Source organism: Gavia stellata, chromosome 26, assembly GCF_030936135.1.
Source record: "Gavia stellata isolate bGavSte3 chromosome 26, bGavSte3.hap2, whole genome shotgun sequence".
NCBI lineage: Eukaryota > Metazoa > Chordata > Aves > Gaviiformes > Gaviidae > Gavia > Gavia stellata.
The window spans coordinates 213,560-230,610 of NC_082619.1; the positions used below are offsets into that span (position 1 = coordinate 213,560).

General features: G+C 52.1%; 4 protein-coding genes across 7 annotated transcripts; 3 read left to right on the top strand and 1 right to left on the bottom strand.

Annotated features, from left to right (window-relative positions):
• The first annotated feature begins 3,417 nt into the window (after nucleotides 1–3,417).
• Nucleotides 3,418–6,286, top strand: FOXR1 (forkhead box R1). Its single transcript, XM_009819710.2, has 5 exons — nucleotides 3,418–3,538; nucleotides 4,428–4,642; nucleotides 4,945–5,213; nucleotides 5,604–5,836; nucleotides 6,258–6,286. The coding sequence occupies exons 1-5, from the start codon at nucleotides 3,418–3,420 to the stop codon at nucleotides 6,284–6,286; spliced, it is 867 nt and encodes a 288-aa protein (XP_009818012.2).
• Nucleotides 6,287–8,227: 1,941 nt separating this feature from the next.
• CENATAC (centrosomal AT-AC splicing factor) lies at nucleotides 8,228–11,809 on the top strand. The gene is made up of 9 exons (XM_059829715.1): nucleotides 8,228–8,538; nucleotides 8,608–8,773; nucleotides 8,883–8,945; nucleotides 9,111–9,178; nucleotides 9,593–9,698; nucleotides 10,059–10,089; nucleotides 10,487–10,570; nucleotides 10,674–10,806; nucleotides 11,321–11,809. Exons 1-9 carry the CDS (start codon nucleotides 8,228–8,230, stop codon nucleotides 11,364–11,366), a joined length of 1,008 nt encoding a protein of 335 aa, XP_059685698.1. The 3' UTR covers nucleotides 11,367–11,809.
• A 606-nt stretch (nucleotides 11,810–12,415) lies between these two features.
• Nucleotides 12,416–14,414, bottom strand: RPS25 (ribosomal protein S25). Its single transcript, XM_059829759.1, has 5 exons — nucleotides 14,348–14,414; nucleotides 14,091–14,186; nucleotides 13,387–13,570; nucleotides 12,898–12,996; nucleotides 12,416–12,485 (listed from the first exon to the last, which is right to left on the bottom strand). The coding sequence occupies exons 1-4, from the start codon at nucleotides 14,348–14,350 to the stop codon at nucleotides 12,902–12,904; spliced, it is 378 nt and encodes a 125-aa protein (XP_059685742.1). The 5' UTR covers nucleotides 14,351–14,414; the 3' UTR covers nucleotides 12,416–12,485; nucleotides 12,898–12,901.
• Nucleotides 14,415–14,487: 73 nt separating this feature from the next.
• On the top strand, nucleotides 14,488–16,008 carry TRAPPC4 (trafficking protein particle complex subunit 4). Of its 4 annotated transcripts, none has more exons than XM_059829720.1 (5): nucleotides 14,488–14,662; nucleotides 14,750–14,924; nucleotides 15,009–15,112; nucleotides 15,207–15,333; nucleotides 15,528–16,008. In XM_059829720.1, exons 1-5 carry the CDS (start codon nucleotides 14,488–14,490, stop codon nucleotides 15,604–15,606), a joined length of 660 nt encoding a protein of 219 aa, XP_059685703.1. In that variant the 3' UTR covers nucleotides 15,607–16,008. The 4 variants fall into 4 exon arrangements, with proteins under 4 accessions (XP_059685703.1, XP_059685705.1, XP_059685704.1 ...); XM_059829722.1 differs by having other exon boundaries at nucleotides 14,750–14,817; nucleotides 15,064–15,112; XM_059829721.1 differs by having other exon boundaries at nucleotides 14,750–14,791; nucleotides 15,005–15,112.
• The last annotated feature ends 1,043 nt before the right edge of the window (nucleotides 16,009–17,051 follow it).

Genomic DNA, 17,051 nt, shown 5'->3' on the forward strand with positions numbered 1-17,051 from the left:
TGTGTGGGAGTAGGGGAGACCGGTTTTCAGTAAGACTGTCCCATCAATTGGCTTCCATGCAGGTAACACTCACCTGAAAAGAGCTGGCTTTGAAGAATCCAGACGTCCTGAGCCAAGACACCTCCAGCTTGTTGCCCCTCTATATTGTCAGCTCCGTTCATGACGCAGGTAGAGATGCCGGCTACTTCAACCTTCTGCATGTGTCAGCGAGTTCTCTTCTAACTTCTGTTTTACCTTCCGAAGCTAGAAGGGGACTAAAAAATGAGATGGCTTTAGGAGACAAGGGTGAGCTTCTGGTTAAACCGTAGGGCGTAAGGAATTGGCAGTCTTAGATTTTATTTGCCACAAATCGGCTCTATCAATCTGATCAAGACCTGTCTCCCTTGGGAAAGCAGAGGTAGCAAGACAGAGCTCAGTGGTTACGATGCTTTCACCCACAATACACGGTATACAAACTGATGGGATTGGGATTTGGCAACCGAATGGCCAAAGGCAAAATTAAGGCCTTTTAGCCTTTTTCTAGACTTAAGAGAAAGGTCGTGGATGCAAACATATATATTTACAACATTCTTAGGCTTTAAGCTGGAAACCAACCCTTCTGCTCCCAGTTTTGCTAGCTTCATTGCGCAGACTGGGCAGACCACAGGGCTCATTTCCCTGCTTTACGTGTTTGTATTATAGCAGCGCCTCAAATCTCAACCGGTAAGAAGTAAATGTTATCACATGGGAGAATGCTTTCCAGCCCCATAGCAGAGGCAGAAAATATTAGCACTCTCTTGTCACATCTTTTTTTGGGGAGGGCCTAAGTACAACTATGCAGGGCTTCCCTGGGTGGAGCGCTATATTATATATTATCTTTTATCTTATCCCCCCCCTTCCCTTGTGTTACTTACCAGTTCCGCACACCAGTACAGCCTTCTTTGAGGGCACAGAAACCTGGGGGAAGATGGGAGAAAGGAAACTCTCATCAGCTGCAGCTAGCAGCCCTGGAAGGTCTGCAGCTGTTTCTCATCTCCTTCATTGCTCGGTAGTGGCTTTTGCTGGATACCCCCACCTAACTCCGGGGGCACCAGCTCTGAACCAGCTACAGGTGAATTCAATCGCTCCCTCCAAAATGCCAGCTCACACGGCCTCTTGTGGCCAATGCTCCCGTTGTCCTCCTGCAGCTCTGCCAGGCTGCTCTTCCCAGGGCAGTTCCAGGAAAGTGGCACAGAGAATGGTGTACTTCCCATGGACAAGTCCATGCCCAAATATTCTGTCTTTCTTTCACATCAGTGCCTCACACGTTGCCCTGCTTGCTTTTCAAAAGCCACGCCTGGCTGAAGAGCAAGCAGGTCAAGATACTTCATCTGCATGCAAGGTCTAGCTAGTACAGGACTTCTTTTACCCCCCCCAAAATACTTACGTGGTTCTAAGATCATTAACATAACTGCATCCAGTCTAGCACCCTTGGGTGAGTTTATTGTTGAAGTACCAAAGGTTACGTGGGTAGGTGAGGCATCGACTGAGGCTGCTTGTAGATAATCACAGGCTTAATGAATTACTATGCCTTAGCTGATGCATACACCACCGTGTGAGGGTTTCACTCCAGATAGAAAGGGGAAAGCAACTTTGTGGTGCGACAGGTCAGGTGATACGTGGTAAATTATTAAACTATAGTAGTCGGATTGTTTGCAACACATCTCAAGTCAAATACCAGGCTCCGGTTTCAGGAAGGGGAAAGGATTTTGATTGGGGCGCGCTCAGACATTTTTGAGGAAAACAGCCAACCGAGCCGGTCCTGCTCACACCTGAGGAATCTGACGGGGAGCACGTCGTCTCTGCTAACAACTGAACTTTGTCACACAAGGGTGGAAAAAGCAGCTGTGCAACTGTAGTATTTTGCATCTAGCAAAAGCCAAGCCATACTGGCTTGATATTTGTGAAATGCCTAACAAGTTCATACAGTACAAACTATCACGCCTGCTTTTATTGACAAGGCAAAACAGAGCATGCCAGATCCTTCTCTGCCCTTTGAAAGCTACCTTTTCAAGAAAAGCTTGGTTTGGTGTTTGACTTATTTTTCAACAGCCCGTCTCAAAAGATGTAAATACACGAGGGGTGAGAACAGTGACAGCAAACAGTGCAGGAACATTTGGCCCAAAGCACTGCAGAGCAAGCCTGCGGCGGGGAAAAGCATCTTACCCTTTTCTTTCATCATGCAGAAAAACCCCAAACAACTTGAAGCCAAACAACTCGAAGCCAAACCTTTGGTGCAAGGGTCACAGAATTCACTTTTAAGCTGAGATTCTCCCAACATCATGATGCTAATGTTATGGCGCAATCTTTTCCAGCAACTGCCAAACCCAGCCTCTTTCTGTCCATCTCCCAGCTACAGAGTGACAGCTACAGACTGACAGCAAGTCCCTGATGTACTCCTCCGCTATGAGCACAACCTGTGTCCTCCTACAAAATGGTCAACATATGTAGAGAGTCTGAAATCTAACAGCCTGCTGGTACTAAGCCAAGGCTTGGATTTTGAGTTGTAGCTACTGCGTTTCCACCTGTGCCAGCTACCTCCTCTGCCCCCCGAGCAGAAGAGTGATGGTGAGTGGGCAAATAGGATGAGGATGTATTACAACCACCCTTTAATAGCACAAACCACATCGCTTCCTTCGGAATACTTGGGACAGATTAGGCAAGGGCCATGTGTGAAAGGTAAGGTTGAAGAAACAAAAGCAATTCAGGAAGGCGCAGAATTTAGATTGTGTCTTCAAGCTGCACAAAAATTTTCTGAAAGAGACACACTGTGAAAGCATGCCCAGTATCTGCTTACTCTGGCTCCTTTTCCCCAACTGTGGTACCCCCTCAGTGTTTTGCCTGGGCTGATCTAAAGCAGTTTCCAGTCTTAAAACCCACTACTTCCAGGCAAGCAGGGTGAGGGAGCTCCCCGGTACCTGGCAAACGCATCCCGAGCCCTCTGTGCATTCCTCAGAGATCCGTCCTTCTTCCAGAGACATTCGGGTTCTCAGATCGGGGAAGTCCACTGCAGACTGTAGGTAACGCTGTGACTTTATCAGAAGCAGAAAAAAGTAGAATGTTAGCCTAATGAACACAGGAACGGCTCATTTATCAAGGCTCTAGCAAAGTAAATGGGCAGAAAACAGAGCCTACCTGGTGCCACCCATCTTATTCTCAATCAGCTCACTTACTCCACCAATATGGACCATTTACTCAGTGGAAGGGGCTTTAATAGGTATTTAGAAGTGTGAAACAGAGACCAGCCTTTCACCCACCTGTGTGATATCTTTTTTAAAAAAACATATGAAATCAAGTATCTCGGCACACAGAGAACTTCAAGCTCACGGGATTCTTTGCGGCACCCTCGCAGATCCCACTGTGCTCAGCACCTGGAGACTGCTTTGCCATACAAAGAAAATGTACTTGAGTTTTCAAAACAAGTCGTTTTGGGAAAGCCTGCATTTAAAAAACGGCCTTGAGGACTGGGATATGGCAGAGGAGCTCAAACTCACCACCACTACTGAAGAGTTTCTGCAAGGTAAGGGCCTCAGGGGGATTGATGGACTTGGCTTCCTTCTAAAAAGATTCCTGTCTCTGAAACTCGGGTGGAAACTGTAAAATCTAGGAAGTTCCAGCCTAGAAGTTAACAAAAAGCCCATTTTCTTTATGTTTAAATGCGGTCAGATTAAATTAGAAGTGTCTGCAATTACGTATGAAGTAAGTATGCAGCTTGCAGAACATGAGGCTAACACAAAAAATACAAGCTCACCACAGTGTCTCTGGACTCCCCATGCCTACCTGCGCCTGACGAGACCCCACGCCATCGCACACTGAAGCGGCAAGCTGGCCTCCTGGCACACGGGTGCTCGCTGCGGGGGGGCACTGCCAGATGCCAGGGTTAAGTTTGGGACCTGGTACTACCTACAGAGGCTGGTGGCATTTCAGGGAATGGCCTGCGAAAGGGGCTTTTCTTGTGCCAGCCAGAACATCTGTGTCCAGACTGGAATTTTTCTAAGCTTCCTTAGCAAAAGTTGAAGCTCGTCTCTCAAGGACAAGGATATAATTACACAGCTGTACCTGCAGACACACTTCCCTCCGAATGCAACCTTTTGAGCAGATAAACTTGTGAAAGGAGGACTGAAGGGAGCAATTTACACTCTTCTGGCTTTGCAGGGGAAAAAGAAAGTAAAATTTCAGAGGTGACCGCCGTTGTTCGGGCTGGCCGCAGCACTGCAAGAACATGCAGACATGCATGCTGTAGGCAAAACAGGAAATAAAACACTGTTTAGAGGGATGAGAAGGCAACTGAGGACCTTCGCCTTGGGATTTGCATTGCATTAGCGCTTCCCCAGGCTGCCTCTGGACAGCAGAGTCTAGAAACAGTCCTCAAGTAGGACTGGTGGGGTGATGTTTCTCCTTCTCCTCAGAACCCGGCGTTCAGCCCCATCTGTGGATGTGGGTAAACCCCAGCCTCGTCTGCCCCATCCCCGGGAGCCCTGCAGTAGACCCGGCCGGATCCCACAGCCCGGTGGCCTCTGTCGCTGGTGCCACGGAAACCTCCTCTCCAAACACATCCTGGGACTACTCCGACCCGGACTGCTCTGAGGAGGATGTGCTGTCATCCTCCAGCGAGGCTGGAAAGGTATAAACCACTTGGGCAGTCCTAAGCATGGTACATGCTTAATGATCCCGCAGGAACAAACGAGCTGGCTCAGCAGCTCCGCGAGCGGTTGCCTCCCGTTTCAGCAGGGGTCAGTCAATGCATGGAGCCCGTCTGATGAATGGGCTGAGAGAACAAAGTGCAGGGAAGGAGGCTGAAATTTAAAGTATATAAGCTTTCTATACGCACTCTGCCAGACCCATCCTCCCCAGAACAAAGCAGCTTATCCCTGTCCCTCATTTCACTCAGGGCTAATACATCCAGGTCCTTTTTCCTCTCCCCAGCTTACTGAGGATGAAGACGCTTCATGTGTGGACATCCCAGTTCCTCAGGAGACGCCGGAATCTCCTGAAGTCCAGGCGATGCAGATGCCTCGGAAATCCGCAGTCCTCAGACCTCAGAGCGTGAAGCTCAAGCGCCTCAGGCAGACAAGCACCAAAATCAAGGGAGGCTGGCCCCGTCCCCCCCTTAATTACTGCATCCTCATCACCCTCGCCCTGTGCAACAGCACAAGTGGCAGTCTGACTGTACAGCAGATCTACCAGTTCACACGGTACCCACTCTTCTCCCAGCTCCTAGCGCAGAATGAGGGGGAGAGGGACGACGAGGGGTACAGGAGTCTCTGGTCTTCTATTAGGGAGCAGGGATGTGGCAGCCACGACTTGTGTTCTGATCTTAGCTCTGCCTTTGGCTCAAGATGCCGCTGAGAAAACTGCTTCCCCTCTTTGTCAACACCCAAACCCAGGAGTGTCGAGAGACGGCATTTCAGTTTTGTCTTACCCTCCTTAGAAAAAAAACACGGTGCTCTACTGCGCCAGCCATCCTTACACCACGGGGATCAGGGAGGACACTCCCCTCCTTCCCTCGCTCGGATACGATGTATTCTGTTATTTATCGCTGCCTCTAATTGCTTCAGCTCAAGACAAATCTTTTCTCTCCGCAGGCAGCACTTTCCATTTTTTCAAACAGCCCCAGAGGGATGGAAAAACACGATCCGACACAACCTGTGTTTCAGCAGCTGCTTTGAGAAAACCACTGGCTTTGTGTGCGGTGAGGGAAACCGCAAGTCCTGCCTGTGGAAACTGACTACCGAAGGACACAGGAAGTTTCAGGAGGAAGCACAGGCTCTGCCCAGAGAGGCTCTCGACTTGGTGCGCCAAAGCATGAGCAAACCGGGTACGTTTCAGAGGGTAGGAGCCCCGCAAAATGCAGAGCGAGTCAGACTTTACAAGATTCCCATGGTGGGAGGGATACAGGCAGGCACCCAAGCCAGTACGCCGTCACCAGCACTGCAGGACACTAGGTCTAGGAGATGACACCAGACACTCAGCGATCCCTGTAGAGATACCCGCACAAGCAGGGCCTGTCACCAGACGGGCCAAGAACTCTCCTTTAATGAAACCAACATAGCGAGAGAAACAAACCAGGCTACATTAAAACACAGAGCCTTCATCTCAGTATCACATTGCGCAGCAATACAATACCTATCAGTTTAACACGGATAAGGACTGAGGCTGGAGCATTGGTGCCCGAGCAGTCATTATGGTCCAAGCAACTAGGGCAACTTCCTCTTTCTCTCTCTCTCTCTCTTTTGCAGATCTTGTTAGATCTCTGTTTGGCCTATGATTCCTTCTGGCTCCCTGCTTCTGAAACACGTACCATGTGTTTTCAAGCCAAGCTTATTTTCTCAGATGCTGCCGCAGGTAGCTTCCCAAGAACTGCGTGTGGAAATTATGAGCGTTGTGATGTAAGGACTCAAATTTAGAAGGGGGAGAGGAGAAAGATGACCCATCTCTTTTCCTTCAGTAAGGCAAGCTTTTGCTCCAGCTGCACATATCCCAAACTGCAGAGGCATTTTGACATGTGGTACCCGCTACAACTTCAACACAGAGTCCTCCACGCAAGCTGTTGCCTCTTGCAATGTTCTTGCAGTGCAGAGGACTAAGCTGCAGGAGAAGGTTGATCTGTTCCCTAACATAGGGTCTCAGCCCACAAGTCAGAGGCTGAGCAGAGAACGCATTAGCTGGCTGAGTGAGAGGAGCCCCTACCACACAAGCGTTATTCCAAGCTGTTGCACTTGCCCGCCCAGCTGTAAAACCAGCAGGCAAAGACCCACGTAATTGGTGGGCAGGCTGCTTTTTAAGGTGCTTGGAATTTCTGCAATGCTCACTTGACAGAAATCAGCGAACACTGCAGAGTGCGAGGAGGGAGAGACTTATTTTGGAGAGGCAAGTATGCAACAAAGAAAGAAAAAAACAGAGCTTGCTGTTGTGTTCTTGACTTACTTGCTTCTCCAGCAAGAGGCAGGAAAATCACGTCTCCGGGTCAGAATTCACAGGCAACAGCTGTCTAGTGTTCAAGAAGAGTAGATTTTTCATACCTTCTTCCTGGCTGCTGTGGCAGTTGCTTGACTAGAAGCGTGATCGGTCCAGTTATGTCCATTATCAGTCCTGTGTGCAGCAGGAACTGGAGTGGCCTGTCGACAGGGGACAAACAGCATGCAGTCACGATGCAAGTTCTGGAGTTCACTGCTGGGTTGTATCCTAGACCTGACCTACAGGGAGACGATGCCAGGGGACAGCCCATTCGAACCCGCTCGCTGGGGCAGGCTGAGCACACCCTGGAGATCAGCTCCATTCACCCGCGTGCCCACGAGAGCATAAAAGAACAGACGTGTTAAAAATGAATTGATTCCTAGGCTCAAGCGTAAACGCATGCACTCGGATGGTAGCATGCAAACCATCACACAGGGTGGGTCTGCACAGCTGGGCGCTAACATCACCTGAGCCACTGCAGAAGTCAGAGGGAGGGAGATAGATGGATGTCAGTCCCACACATGACAGCACAGGCTGTCTGTCTGTCTGAGCAGGACCTGAGTGAAGATGAAAGGTCTTTGAAGGCCTGGCTGTACTGGATGGCAGCACCAGCATAACTTTGACGCTGCAGTTCAGATGCTCTCCTTCAATCACGCTGGACTAGACTGCGAGCACCCTCTGCTCTTACTAGATGTAAGAAAACCCCAAACAACCCACCTGAGAACTTGGTAGAGCTGTGGATGGGCAGGAAAACAAAGGCGTCAGACCAACGCTACCAGATAGACTGTGTGAAAAGGCGGTTAGGCGGGAGGTCAGTGCGTTTCAGGGATGCGGGGCGTGCCTCCAGAGAGCGCTCGTAATAATAAATGAAAAAAGTCTGAAACCATACGAAGTTTCAGACAGGCCAGGGGAGAACAGCGTTTGCCACACGCACACCCCCACTCGGCATCAGAAGACGGGGCACCGAGCAGGATGCCAGCCGGGAAAAGGCAGGGTTTTTCCTGCCACCCTCGAGTCGGGCCATCCTGCAGCAGGACTTGGCCATCTCCGACGCTGGGACTGCACGCCAAAGCTTCAGCCAGCCTGCGGTTTGCCCGGCGGCCGTTCAAGAGTCCTCACGCCCGGCGGCGCAGCCCCGCGCACCCGCCACGCTGCTCCGCCGGCCCGCGGCCGGAGGGACGGGCCGCCGCCCGGGCGGAGGTGCCCGCCTACCGCGCCTGCGCCCTGCGGAGCGGAGCGGCGCCGCGCCGCCATGGCGGTGCACTACTGCGGGCTGTGCCGCCGCACCTCCTTCTCCGGGCGCCGGCACCTGTACAGCGCCACGCACCGGCAGCGGCTGCGGGAGGCACTGGGCCGGCTGCAGGAGGAGGTGGCGGCGGCGCGGGCGGTGGCGGCGGCGGCGGCGGCGGGCGACGGGGACGGCGTCGGGGCCGTGCGGCGCTACGACCCGGCGGAGCACGAGCGACGCGTCTGGTGCCTGTGCTGCGGGCGCGGCGTGCGGCGGGACGGGCGGCGCGGCGGGCTGGCGCTGCCGCAGGCCGGCCTCCTCCAGCACCTGGCCGGGTAGGCGGGCGGGCGACCGGGCGGGCGGGCCAGCGGGCCGGGCGGGCGGCGCTGACGGGTGTCCCGCAGGCCCGAGCACCGCCGGGAGACGGCGCGGTTCTGGCGGGAGAACAGGGCGGAGGCGGCGCTGCGGGAGCGGTTCCTGGTGCCGCCCGAGGAGTACGAGCGCTTCGCGCGGGCGCTGGAGCGGGCCCTGGCCGCGCACCAGCGGCGGGAGGAGGAGCGCATCCGCCAGGTACGCCCGGCCCCGCACCGCACCGCCCGGGCCCGGGCCCGGCCCCGCACCGCACCGCCCGGGCCCGGGCCCGGGCCCGGGCCCGGCCTCACCCGCTCTCTCCCCGCAGATGGCGGCCGGCATCCGGGAAGCCGAGCGCAGGCAGCGGGAGACGGTGCAGGCCGCCCTCCAGGTCGGTGAGACGTATCCTGCCCTGGCTGCGCCGCGGCAGGGAGCAGGGATGGGGCCACGCACCCCCACCGGCACCGGGCACTCTCGGGAGGGGCTGGGGGTGGCTGGGAGCGGGGGCTCTGCTCGATACCAGAAATACTGTTCCTTTTTCCTGAATCACACTCAGCATCAAACAGAGCCAGAGCTTTGTGCGGGACCTTCTGTCTGCAGCCCCCCCCCAGCAGAACCCGAAAGGTGAGAACCATGTTCCTTAGATCGCTGCTAACCCGCACCCTGCTACAGCGGCAGCCTTTCTCCCTTGCTGCTGCTGTTGCCAAAGTTGACGCAGTCGTCACCAGGATCTTGCACTCGCTCAGATCCTTTGCACACTTTTATCTAAACTATAGTAAGCACCATATCCGCAGAAAGATTACTCTCCTGTCCACACGTTCGTAGGTAAGCGCTAGCAGCCATAAAGAGCGAGCACGGTGGTAACATACAGGTGTTTAGCATTACCGTGCCCCAAGAACATTTCTCCTTTTCCTTCTTACTACAAAGCTCTCCAAACACAAATAAAAATTCTGCTCCAAAAACCTCTAAACAACTGTCGCCTGCCCGGCTTCCACAGTCACTCACCTCTCAGACTGCCCCTTGGCCTCTGTATTCCAGGGACCCCTCTCACGATGCAGAGCAGCCAGGCCCGAGCGGGATGCAGACAGGACCCAACTTAAACTGGATGGAATCAGGCCAGGCTTTGACCTTCATTGGCCACCAGGTAGGGGTGACTTGCTAATGAGCGTGACTTAAATAACTGCAAGTTACATCTAGCACGTGCTACAAAGCAAAACAAGGGGCTGCAGTCTCCCTCACTGGAAAAGGCAGTTCTGCAGATTCAGACAACCAGTTAAGTGAGAGTTTCAGTCATCCAGCATTAACTGGTGTTTCATTAAGCAAACGTTTTTTAACGTGCACTAAAAATCCAAATGCTCGTTAAAGAAGGTAGAGAACAGTGTCCCCCTGTGTCTTTTTGTAACAGAACTTGATAGTGGGAGGGAATGCACATAATGCCATTCTGTTTAGAGATACTCTTAAAAGCATCAGTTTCTCATTAGTGTTTTCATGTTTCTGTTAACAGGAAACAGAAGGGAAAGGAAACGTTCACACAGGTAATCGCACCTGCTTCATGGCTCATTTGGTTGCTACCCTATTGAAAACTCTTGGCTTGCAAATTTAACAGGGATAACGGAAAGCAATTTTGAAGCAGCTACAGCGTAACCAGGAGGTGCTCACTCTTTTGCTAGTATTTGACCTACTAGAGGAGAAGAAAACACTTCTGTATTATGAAAACTCTGTTGGTGCTAGTGTGTGGTTTGGGATGTGATCTGCCATGGCGTTAACTGAAGCAAGGCAGCTTCTTTTTCTTACAAAGCCTGAAGTTTACTTTTCCTTTGCTGCCTATTTGGTAGGACAAGCTGCAGGAACAGGGAAAAGCATCCCCTCTACACCCTATCTCAAGCTTAGGGTAACTTCAGTGGCTAAATACATTTTCTCCATGACTTCTAGGAGCAAAACCTCCGTGGCTAACAGACGAAGAGGATGGAAGTAAACAACAAATTGGACCTTCGTATGAGGAATTTCTCAAACAAAGTGAGCGGCTTGTATACATTTCAACTAAGCTTTACATTCACCGCACTAAAGAATCAAAAGCAGTTTGACTGATAAAATTCTACTGAACGTACTGTTTTTTTAGAGGAGAAGCAGAAGCTGAAAAAGCTCCCGGCGGAGCGCGTTGGTGCCAACTTTGACCATACCTCTCAGACAGGCGACAGCTGGCTCCCTTCCTTTGGGCGGGTTTGGAATCATGGCAGGAGGTGGCAGTCCAGGTAAGCTTCAGGGCAGCACAGACCGATGCCAAGCGGAGGGCGTGCAGCTTCCTTCCACGCAAGCGACTGATGGAGCGGGCTTTGCTGTAGCAGCAAGTGTAAGGCGACATCTTACTGCACAAACGAGTTACGCCACGCAGCGCTCAATCCAGGCAGAGCGTCGCTCTTGTCCTGGAGCAGCACGCGTGCGACTTGCGAGGTGAAACACGGTCACGACTGCAGAGGCCGTGCACGCAGAAGCATCTGCCTTGAGCTTGGCTCACCTTTCAGACCCGCTTACTGGTGTGCATATGCACACTTGTCCTACTAGCACCTTGCAGTACGCTAGAAATCTGTGTCAGCTAGCTGAAGAGACTGCTACAGCTCACTGAGGTAACTGAAAAAAAAATAACGGTGTGAGCTTCCATTCTAAAATACTATGCATAGCACTATCTTAACTTGTTAGATGAGGCAACGTTCATTCATTACCTCTTTCTAAAGGCTGTTGCATTCTGAATTCTACGCTGTCTTTCAGGCATCAGTTTAGAACTGAATCAGGGGAAAAGAAGAAAAAAAGTTGATCAGAAGAGGAGCAATGAAGAAACCAAGCTGTGACTGTTGAGGAAAGGTGGACTGTAGGTAGCTGCAACTTTGTCAGTGCTGCTGCCAAGTTTAGCGCTCTAATATATACATCTTGATGCGTTCAGTCCTCTGGAAGGCAGCATAACGACAGTGTAACACTGGGTTGAGCACTGCTACTGAAAGCTACTCTGCCAGGGGGTGTCGCGGCAGACCCACTCCCCCTGGAATGGACACGCAGTGCGTATCTGGGCATCGATATCTGAAGTCTTAAGCTACACCAAGGCAGATCCTGCCAGCAGGGAAGGTCTCCTGCCTATGCCCTATCTCCATAATCAGAAAGCCTACCTTATACCGCATGCGCTGCCAGTGTCCTACACTGACGGGTAGCATGACATCCTGTTAAACAAATTCTTGAGAAATAAACTTTTTTTTTTTAAAATTACCTGTGTTCGTAGACCAACTGAAACTTGTTTCAGATGCAGGGCCTGCTCTGGGGGAAACTGATGCCATGCACCTGATGTTTTCATTCCGATTTCTATTACTTTTATTTGTTCTGCCTCACTTAAAGGACAACCAATTAGTCCTCAGTAGAAGAAAGGAGGCCTTAAAGGCCTTTACTGAGGGCAGTTCTTCCTTTTAATTTCAATAAAGTACTTACAGCCTTACTTGGAGCTGCTTATCTATGCTTCCCCATTAGACACAGCTGTTGCCTTGTACACACAGAGAGAGATCTGTGGGCATGGCTTGTTTAGAGGGAGTTTAAATAAATAATGAAAATATCCCACTAGCACCTTCCCTATCTACGATGCAAGAAACAGGCTTCAGTTTTCCTTCTACTAGAGCCAAATATGGTTTATCATCGCTGGCTGCTGTAGGTGATGCAAAAGTTCCTTCCCTTTTCGCAATAAAACAGCATGTTCACGGTACATTCGTAACACTGTATAAATGCAAAAACTTGCTACTAGAGGAAGACAGCTGTGACCTGTACCAGAATCCGCTATCAATAATGCATCAATAATGAAACATACACATTCTTGAAAAAAGCAAGAAAAATTATTTCAATAATTTTATTGTGTGCATCTACATATGACACATTGTTGACGAGGTCACTGGAGAACCTGCAAAGCAAGAAGTCCCGAATCAGACAACCAGGTCAAAGCAAGCTAGCACAAAGCAAACTGTCTGAAAGCTCTGCTCCAACACCACCACTTTGTCACAGTGCTGTGCGACACCAGGGAGGACACGTGGCCATGTGCCCTGCAGCCCACAGAGACAGGAGAGAGCACACATGGCTTTCCCCATCTGATGGGCAACAGGGACAAAATCGTAAATGGCTCTTCAATTCTGGAGAACCGATGCTGCCAGTAACACCACCAAGGAAGTCGCTCGGAGTGCAAGCGTCATCCTCTGAATGTCTGGAGAAACAGCCCATCCAAAGCAAGGTGGGAGTTGTCCGTTACACGGCGCATAGCCGTTTGTTAGACCCTGACAAAGCACAACCCAGCTCCTTCACAGAGCCCGCTGTCTCACCTCCCTACGCGTCCTCCCCTGCAGCAGGCGCATCTCCACCTTTTGTGTTTCTGGTGTAGATCACTTGGGCTCGGTGCTTGGACACCAGTTTGATCAAACCTACAAAAAAAGGAAATTGAGTGCATGCATACTGGAGGACGCTGGGGATGTTGTGCTCCCTTCTAAAGCGGCAGACCACAGAACGTGCGATAGGAAATACCAGAATACCCAACGCTACACACGCTTATACAAGGCTTTTGTTCAGGTCTGGTAGCAGTTACGTCACAACCCATCCTTCTGCCAGCATTTTCTTAGTATAGCAATGCTACTGAATGCAGCAGAGCCTCTGCTCCTTACTTTGGAGCACTTCTGAAATGCAAGCTAAGGCAGCGGCTCGTCAAAAACACACCAATTTGTGTACTTCAGATACAGCATGAAATCTTCTAGGCGAGTAAGGAAAAGAAAACATCCAATTCAAGCAGCTGTTTCTCCCCAGTTCTGAGCGCTTACCTTTGCTGAGCAGCTCCTGGAGGGCAGCCCTAGCTAGGGAGCCTCGAATCTTCAGTCTTTCCGAGACAACTGCAGGTGTGATGAGCTTGTAGTTGGGCACTTCTTTGCACAGTTTGTCATAGGTGGCCTTGTCAAACAGGACAAGGTTGTTCAACTTGTCTCTCACTTTCCCTTTGGACCACTTCTACTTGAAAAGAGAAAAAAACCCCACTAAGCAATAACAAAAGATTGAGCTTTGGGATAGCATAAGAACTGCACCATTCAATGTCTCCATGCCGCATCCCAAATTGGAGGACTAATGAGATGCACAAGATGGTCTTTGTAAACGTACACGTTGCAGACAGTACCTACAGTATCTCCAAATAAAAAAAGTGGTTTGCTACTCAGATTTAATACCATCACGTACAACTTGCTGCCAGATGAAGAACTCACTCCTCTAACACGCTGGCAGCCATCCCCCCCACACCATCACAGCGCCAGGAGCACCCAGCCACCCACGCTTTAGGTCTGGCCACGCCGCACACGGGGGAAGCCTGGGGAGCCCCAGTAGCGTCCTCCAAGCTACCAAGCTCCCGTGCCCCTTTGCTGTGCTCAGCGCCGCTGCCCGCCGCCCGGGTTTTCATGGCAGGTTCCGAGAGGGCCACGGCCGCGGCTCGGGGCCTGCCGCCAGCGAGGCCGCCTCAGCAGGCGCGCCCGGCTCTTACCTTCTTCTTGGCTTTACCGCCGGACTTGTTGACCGGGTCCTTGTCCTTTTTGGCGGACTTGCCCGCGTCCTTCTTCTTCTTGTCGTCTTTGGGCGGCTGCGAGGCGGGGGAGAAGGATGGGACGATCAGCGGCGGGGAGCGCGGCCGGCCCCCCCGCCCGCCCCCCCAAGCACTCTTCAGGGGCCCCCGCCTTCAGGGAGTCGCTTCCGCCCCCCGCCCCAGCCCCGTCGTCCGCCCCAGCGCCGTCCCGCGCTCACCATGCTGCGGCAGCGGCTGCTCCCCCAAGATGTCGGCCGAGAAAGGAAGCGCCTGCCGCGGCGCGTGGGGAAGCCCCGTGGTCTCGGGCGGCTTCCGGGGCACGGCGTGACGCCACTTCCGGGGCAAAGCGGGCGGCGCCATGGCGATCTTCAGCGTCTACGTCGTGAATAAGGCGGGCGGCCTCATCTACCAGCTAGACCACTACGCGCCCCGCGCCGACACCGAGAAGACGTTCAGCTTCCCGCTCGACCTCGTCCTCCGCCCGCACGACGAGCGCGTCGTCGTCGCCTTCGGACAGCGCGATGGCATCCGCGGTGCGGCGGCGGCGGGAGGGGAGGGCCGGGCTGGGACGGGGGCGGCCCTGAGGCGGGCCCGGCTGACTGACCGCACTGTCCCCGCAGTGGGCCACGCCGTGCTGGCCATCAACGGCGCCGAGGTCAACGGGCGCTTCACGGCGGACGGAAAGGACGTGCTAGAGTTCCTGGGCAATCCCGCCAACTACCCGGTGTCCATCCGCTTCGGCCGCCACCGCCTCTCCTCCAACGAGAAGCTCATGCTGGCCTCCATGTTCCACTCGTGAGCCAGGGCGGGGTGGGAAGGACAGGACAGGGGTGGTGTGGGCAGAGGTGGCAGGGAGTGCTGAGGGCCGTCTCCCCGCAGGCTGTTTGCCATCGGGTCGCAGCTGTCCCCCGAGGTGGGGAGCTCCGGGATTGAGATGCTGGAGACTGACACCTTCAAGCTGCACTGCTTCCAGACGCTGACAGGTACCGGCCAGCCCCGGGCACCTGGCACTGCTCTGCTTTGCCGGGGCTGTCACAGTGCTCGGCCTTCCTCACATTTCTGTCATTGTGGCTCCAGGGATCAAATTCGTGGTTCTTGCTGACCCAAGGCAGGCGGGGATAGACTCCCTTCTCCGCAAGATCTACGAGATTTACTCTGACTTTGCTCTGAAGAATCCTTTCTACTCCCTGGAGATGCCAATCAGGTAAGGAAAAAAACACTTTTAATAATGCAGCCGCAACCCCTTGTCACAAGCGAAAGTTTGACAGCAGTCAGGTTGCTGTCTTGCGACTTACAGAATCTCTCCTTGAAGGATGCAGAGCCCAAGGATGTGGAGATCCTGTCTTCATTGGCCTGTTCTGTAGGGTAGAGTCATCCCCTTCTGCTTTTCTGTTTCAGATGTGAGTTGTTTGATCAGAACTTGAAACTTGCTCTGGAGGTGGCAGAGAAAGCCGGACCCTTCGGACCTGGATCATAGAGAAAACCTCGCCTGTTGCACAGACTCCTTTCCCTGAAGAGCAGGGCCTCTCTCTTCCCCAGCTGGCCTCTCCTGGAGCTCTCTCCTCCACAGCAGAGACTGTGTAGCCCCAAAACATGCTTCATTATCTCCCAGGATACCACTTTATCCCCTTTGTTGTGAAATTTACCTTAAACAGACTCATTACTACCGTTTACATTGGGCCCCGGAGGCTTATTCTGCTGTTGCGGCTCCACTGCCCTTAAGTGAAGAAAGAAAGATAAGGTGCAGGTTCGTGGCCTTACTGCAGTCCATTGTTTTCTTTTGTTTCATAATTGTACATATGTATTTTTCCTGTATAGCTCTAACTTACGGTTTTGCAGAGGTTTTCTGTGTAGAAGTAATAAACATTCCTTAAAGAGGTGGCTGCCTATGTGTTTTCTGTTGGCAGGGTAAATGTGCGCCAGTGGCACCTCAAGAGGATAAGCGGGTTTGGGTGGTTTTCCTTGCACCCTTTTCCATAAGACAATCAGAGCCCTTGTGACACTGCTCCATTTTTATTTCACAGATAGCAGAAGATCATATAATTATAAAGTACAAAATGTAATTCACTTCCGTTGTTTTAATTAAGGCTGGCTACCTACTCTTGCAACCAAGCTGTTCAGCAAAGTACCTGTATGCAGGTTCTTCACGAGTTGAATTTGCCTATTCCAGGACCTTAAAGCAGTAAATCCTTTTGGAGAAAACCAAGAATATTCAACAAAATCCTGGTTAAAAACCTGAGTCTACTTATTGCAAAGAGTGCCAGGCTTGACTGCTCAAGGCTGCTGGCTGTCAGCAATGGCTCTGCTGAGGCTGACTCTCAGAGGTAGCCCAAGCCCCTGCCTACAGCCATGAGAGATGCAGCTCTTGACCAAAAACATTCCTAGACTACGCACCTTGTACTGAAAAAATACAAGCCAATGCTAGAAATACGGGTTTTCATGAAACCCAGCTGCAGAAGATGTGGGCTGGTGGTAGCTGCTGTCGCAATACCTGCTGTTGGGTCCGTTTTCCTAGCTGATTTGTAGAGCGCTCGCTACAAGCTGACTTGGCAGCAGCCGCCTCCCTTGCAAATCATTAACACTGTACACAGAAATTGCACTGGGCTGGATCAGTTCAACAGAAGGAGCTTCTCTAAATGCTCTCCCCTGAAGCGCCAAGAATTTCTTGGAAACGTGCCTATTTCTAAGTGCTGCGGAGAGCCGTGCCACAGCACCGCATCGGCGTTCTGCTTGTCCAGAGCAAAACACCACCCTCGCTCCTAACAGCTAATCTGGGGTAAAGCTAAAGCCAGGCTGCTCTCAAATCAGCCATGAGGCCAGGCTGTAATCATCATCATTCACTGCTCTGTCACTGTTCCAGGGCCGAAAGCGCACAGGGAGCTCACAGCTAAGTAAACCGAGACAGCTGCGCTTACAGCAGCT